Below are 6000 nucleotides of genomic sequence, written 5' to 3' on the forward strand. Positions count from 1 at the left end.
AGGGGATGTGTAATCCAGGTCCTTGCACATTTAAAGGAGGCAGCATGTAAGGATCAGGAGCCTGTTTCATTAAAGAGGTCCTCAGGGAGATGCACCTAATGAAAGCCCGGGGGCCAAGCGGGGTTTCGACATACTGGGACGGGAGAAGAAGACATCACAGGTGGGAGGGTCAGCACAAGCGAACACTCTGAGGCAGGAGGGAAGAGGGCGTGCTCTTGAGGAGAGCAGACGACCCCGCCTGGCCTGTCGGATGTCCTCTGTAGACGGTCAAGGGCGATCTCAGTCTCATCCTGTGGGTGGAGAGTGCGGTAAGTGGTGGGCAATCCATGAAGGGTTTTGCTTTAGGGACCCCGGACAGCACAGAGACGTGGAAAAGCACGTGCGCAGGAGGGAGGGGAGCTGTGTTGGGAGGTGAGTCCTCTTGATAAGGAGGGAGGCCATACAGCCTGGCGGAGTTGGAAGGAGGAAGCATCGTCTACAGAGGTTTTTATTAGACTTTGAAACTGATTTCACGTGCTGGTTTGGCTGGGGAGGGGGTGTCAACAGCAATGATGAGGTTTTAGCAAAAAGATGTAAGAAAATGTTCTTGGCATATGCTTACCTGCAATTTCAGACAAGCTCATCTGGCACTATAGTTAGATAATGCAGAATTTCTCTTTCTTCCCCTATAAAGCATTACTATATTAATATTTACTCGTTATACAAAACGTACATACATTGATTCATTCAACAGATATTTCACGAGAGCCCGCTATGGCTAAGGCAGCATGCTGGGCCCTGGAAGGTCTTTGATTCATACTTCTGTGGGGTTAATTGAACTCTGGGTTTTTTATTTCTTTAAAGAAGCTTTTGTGAAACTTGGTGCACAGATTGGAAATACTTACTTGCAAAGCTGTACTTCATTCTACCTCTCCCTGTCCACTGTCCTCATCTCGGCAAACAGAATTGTCGAGGGGTATGGTATTTGGCAGAATTGTCTATTTTCATGACTGTCTTACCTTGAAAACTTAATGGTATTTTATTGTTTAGGTGCTGCGTTGGTGCAGTTTGCACGCATGTGTTAGCGTTGCACTGATTCTCTGTTCTTAAATTAGTTTTGACTTGTAAGCATCACGGGCTTCTGAGGAATCGTTCACTGGTGCCTCCCGCCTAGTCAGTCTGGTTCTGGGTCATTAGCACTCGATGCCTAATTAGAGATTCACTCCTTACATGTGCAGGATCTGTGCAGCGTTTGTAATCCTGTCTGTAAGTTTAATGACAGAGTGAAGTTGCAGAGGTGTGGCAAAGACTTGTGAATGCTCGGATTAACATAATATTTCTGTTTGCTTTTTAGAGTTCCTGGGCTGAGAAAGAGAGTACCTTAAAAAGATCAGAGAAGGTAACGTGACTGTGCACCCCGAGCGTCACACGTTTTGTGCTCCGTGTCTGCCGCACACCCTAATCATGCCTCTTTTTTAGCTGAAGTAACCATGGTCCTAATCCCTCTTGACAGTTAAACGGTGTTATTACGGTTGCAAAGACACCTTCCAAGAAGGGTATGGGTGATGGATTCCAAGTGTAAAAGGAAACACTTGATTGAGACAGTCATTTCAGATCACTGAGTTTATTGAACTGAGGGGAACTTTCTAAGCCGAAGTGTCCCAGTTGGCTATCAAATTTCTCTCATTTAAAAAAAAAAAAAATTCCCCTAGCTCTCAAAGTCCGTATCAGGTAAGGAGAGGGAAGAAGAAAATTGGCATAAGCTGTAGCACACATTGAAAGCAGGCGTGGCTGTGCTTACGTGGCCGGAGAGTGTGGTCATTACAGAACTTGCGGTGATCAGTGAGTAGTGGCTTGACTGCTCTAGTCTGGGATTGACAGACTTTTCTGGTAAAGGGCCGGAGAGTAAATATTTTTGGCTTTGCAGGCCACACGTGGTCTGTCTCAAACACCCAGCTCTGCCACTGTAACGCAAGGCAGCTTCAGGCAATATGTAAACACCTGGGCAGGGCTGTTTTCTGTAAAACTATTTCTAAAAAGAGATGGCAGTGGGCTGCATGGGGCCCATGGTCCATGGTTTTAGGACGACTAATCTGAACTTTTCATTATCCTCAAGGAATCATGGGAGAACAAAGACACTAAAAATTGAAAAAAAAATAAGTGTATATATTGTATCCTTATTTGAGTTTTTGTTTGACTAAAACTGGCAGGTTTAATGCCCTTCTAGCTTGGCAGTGGACAGGTGCTGGGCCTCGGGCCTGTAGAAGCTGCCTTTCCACACACGGTAGCCTGCGGGGGCCACATGGCAGTGGAGACCGCCACCCCGGCTGTGACGCCCCCACCCCAGCTGTCGGAGCCGGGCCGCTGCCCGTGTGGGTGTTGCCCAGCTCTTGTTATGGGGAGGCGGGGCTGACAACACATTCCTACTGCTTGGGGCTCCCTTCTCTGGATTTCACGCAGAGCCCTTGCTACCCTTCCCCCGTATCACCTTGGCCTCATTCAGCAATACAGCTGACTTCATATCGTGTCTTAGTTCCATTTACCTGGAACCGCACCCTTGTCCCCAGAATCAGATTCTGGCACCCCAGTCTGCTTGATGGAATGTCCATGGCACTCAGGGGGCACCCTGGCCTCAAGGAGCCCCTTGCAGACCCTCAGAGAGAACCACTTGTCTCTCTCCGCGGTGACTCCTGTTGCGTCCACGTCCTGACTGAGCTGCCAGACACTGACGCACCTCCCTCCCACCCCCAGACGGCTTCTAGTTAACAGAGCTCGTACAGTGTAACCCTTGAGGAGTAACGAGCTGGGTCCACTCACAGTTACTGGTGGTGCCGGTGTTTTCGCAGAGAGACAAGGAGCTCCAGAAGGCCGTGTTCCTCCTGGTTTACCACGACTGCGCGCTTCCCCTCCTCCACTCTGCGCTCCTGCCTCCGTTCAGGTGGGCAGAGGAGGAGACCGAGGCCGCGCGATGGAAGGTCATCGCCGACTTCCTCAAGCAAAGCCAAGAAAACGAGGGTGCCCTCCAGGCTCTGCTGTCGCCAGCGGGGCTCCATGAGCCTTTCGACATTTCAGAGCAGACCTATGACTTCTTGGGTGAGATAAGAAAGGTCGCAGCCTGACAGCGGTGCCCCTTGACCTTCCACTTCCCGCTGAATCTGATAGACCCTCCATGACAACCTGCATCACGTGAGAAAACCAGAAGTAACTGTCCCATCATAACTTAGGCTTTATTCTTTTTTGTTCAGGCCACATTCTATAAGAAATATTTATCTGGTAATTTGAATATGTGTTAATACAATGAAGTAAATTTTTATGAGAAATACTATTATATCTAAATTTAAAGAGAATTTTTTTTCAAAAACCAACTAACAAATTTTTGTTTTGTTTTTCTTTTTCTTTTTTATTGAGTATAGTTGATTTACCATATTATGAAAGTTTCAGGTGTACAATATAGTGATTAACAATTTTTAAAGATTATACTCCATTTAGAGTTATTAATACTGGCTATATTCCCTGTGCTGTACAATATATCCTTGTAGCTTATTTATTTTATACTTAATAGTTGTGCCTCTTAATCCCCTACCCCTATCTTGCCTCTCCCCACTGGTAACCACTAATTTGTTCTCTGTATCTGTGAGTCTGTTTCTTCTTTTCTTATTGAAGTATAGTTGGTTTACAATGTTGTGTTAATTTCTTCTGTCTAGCAAAGTGACTCAGTTATACATATATATACACTCTTTTTTATATTCTTTTCCATTATGGTTTATCATAGGATATTGGATATAGTTCCCTCTGCTATGCAGTAGGACCTTGTTGTCCGTCCATTCTGTATGTAATACCAAGTAACAAATTTAAGTTAACTGTATCTATAGATTTATATGGAAGCAAGATTTTATCAAAAGCTAAATTTATGACTATTCAAGGAAGTGAGATATAATCTACAGACTAGGAGAAGATATTTGCAAATGATATATCTGATAAGAGTCTAGGACCCAGAATATATTAAATATATGATTTTGCTAATAAACTTTGTGTTGTGAAATGTAGGGGAAATCAGAGTAATCTATTTGAGAAAGTTGTGCTATTAATCACTGAATTCAGTCTAATATTTGAATGTGGTTTATTCTAATTAGATATAAAAACAGAATCTAGTTTTACCTTTTCAAGTCCATATAATTGGTGCTCTTAAAAAGAAAATAAAACAAAACAAAAAAACACCTCCAGGCTTTGGGGACTAAGTTACCCCACCCCTGTGTCAAAGAACAAAGATTTTGTTGCATTTCAAATAAACCTGTGACTGCCAGTGAATTGTCCCAAGCCTTCACTGTGAGTGATAACAGTACGGCTGGCGTTTGTTGAGTGCCTGCTGCGTAGTTCTCATTTACTAGGTTAGCGCTCACAGCTACTATAGGAGGCCAGCACTGGTGTTTTCCTCTATTACTACAGCTGAAGAAACAGGCCAGGCAGATTCGATAATTTTCCTAAAGTCAGAGCTAATAAGTGGCACAGCTAATGTACCTCGTAGAGACACCATGTAACATCTACAACCTAAGACACTCGCCTCATCAGTGCAAACATTTAGGAATTGCATGTGAAAATAAAACATGAGAAGGCTATTGGAAGAAAAAGACGATCAAATTAGAGTTTAACCTAAACTGTCAGAGCACCAACTGAGGAACTTTTCTGGACAGCGTGCTGCCTTAGAGGAGGCATTTACTTTTAGAGATCCATTGTATTATGAAACTCCTGGGCTACATCTTTAGTCAGCTTCCGCTAAACCCTTAACCGAAACTCAACGTGGGCCTTCATCTCCGAACTTAACATGGTATGAAAGGGCTTCCAGCCACAGATGTCGTGAGAGAACATGGCCTCGGAGAAGAGATTTCACTACGTCTCCACCGCCCCCCCAGACCCCACCCCATGCCCTCAGTGACGTGTGGGAAACCATCATGACGAGCTGCCTGTCCCCTTCCCAGGGCGGTGCCTCTCTCCCTCTGGGACCATGGCCCTCCACAGCTCCTGCTGCAGGAGAGGGGTTCCCGCCTGTGTAAATGGAGGTGGCGAGCGTATGTACAGAGATTTCCCGGTTCTGTCAGAGTTGTCTCATCTTAGGTCCCTGCTGTCTGGTTTGAGAGAACATGAAACCATGTCACTCCCCGTTGCGAAGGTCATTTTTCTGTAGACTCTTTAATTCCTAGCTGCCACCTTTTACTTTTTCTAATCATTTAGCTTATTCTTAGCATCAAGCCAGAAGTGGGGCATTCTGAATGAAAGAAAATATTGCTGGTGAATTCCTTTCAGTGAATGCACGGCGTGGAGCGAGGGAGCTTTCCTTAGAGGGTGTTTTCACAGACTGTCTTCTGTGCTCATTTGAAATGTGTCGTGCTTGACGAATGCGGCCAACTTCAGGGTTTCTGACACATAAGCAAAACACCGAGACAGGAGAGAAAACAGTTTCAGTCATGCTCAGGCCCAAAAGGAAGGCGCGGAGGCAGTTGGCCCTCAAGGAGGAGGCTGTTCCACAGGGGTGAGCGTGTCTCTGCCATCGAGAGGCTGAAGTTCCCTCCTCAGTCAGTGGAGGCTTTTTTTTTCAAAACAATGAAACCTCTCTGGCTTTTTAATGCCACCTTTTAGCTTCCAAAACAGGAAGAGGCTGTCAAGGAGCCAAAAACATCCTGGAAATGAGTCCTTGGGGGTCCGCATGTCAAGGAGCGTGACTTGGCAACACACCGACTTAACCGAGAACTGAAGCGGGGGAGCGGCAAGACGGCAGCAAGTATGGGGTGCCTCCCTGTGAGGGGGGGGGTCCCCACATCAGAATCACAGGTCGGGGCAGGGGGACCTTCCCTGGCGGTCCAGTGGTTAAGACTCCATCTTCCAGTGCAGGGGGTGCGGGTTCGATCCCTGCTCGGGGAGCCAAGATCCCACATGCCTCGCAGCCAGAAAACCAAAGCAAAAAACAGAAGCAATATTGTAACAAATTCAATAGAGACTTTAAAAACGGTCCACATCAAAAAAAAA

General features: G+C 45.9%; 1 protein-coding gene across 2 annotated transcripts in view; it reads left to right on the forward strand.

Annotated features, from left to right (window-relative positions):
* Positions 1-3188, forward strand: part of NPHP1 (nephrocystin 1) — a 61501-nt gene extending 58313 nt beyond the window's left edge. For both annotated transcript variants that reach the window (XM_082851726.1, XM_082851727.1), the window contains exons 19-20: positions 1334-1378; positions 2826-3188. In XM_082851726.1, coding sequence (XP_082707852.1) covers positions 1334-1378; positions 2826-3098 — 318 coding nt within the window. In that variant the 3' untranslated portion in view covers positions 3099-3188. The remainder of the gene's footprint in view (positions 1-1333; positions 1379-2825) is intronic.
* Positions 3189-6000: the final 2812 nt, after the last annotated feature.

The sequence above is a fragment of the Leucopleurus acutus genome, assembly GCF_964270905.1.
Source record: "Leucopleurus acutus genome assembly, chromosome: 12".
NCBI classification, from domain to species: Eukaryota; Metazoa; Chordata; class Mammalia; order Artiodactyla; family Delphinidae; genus Leucopleurus; species Leucopleurus acutus.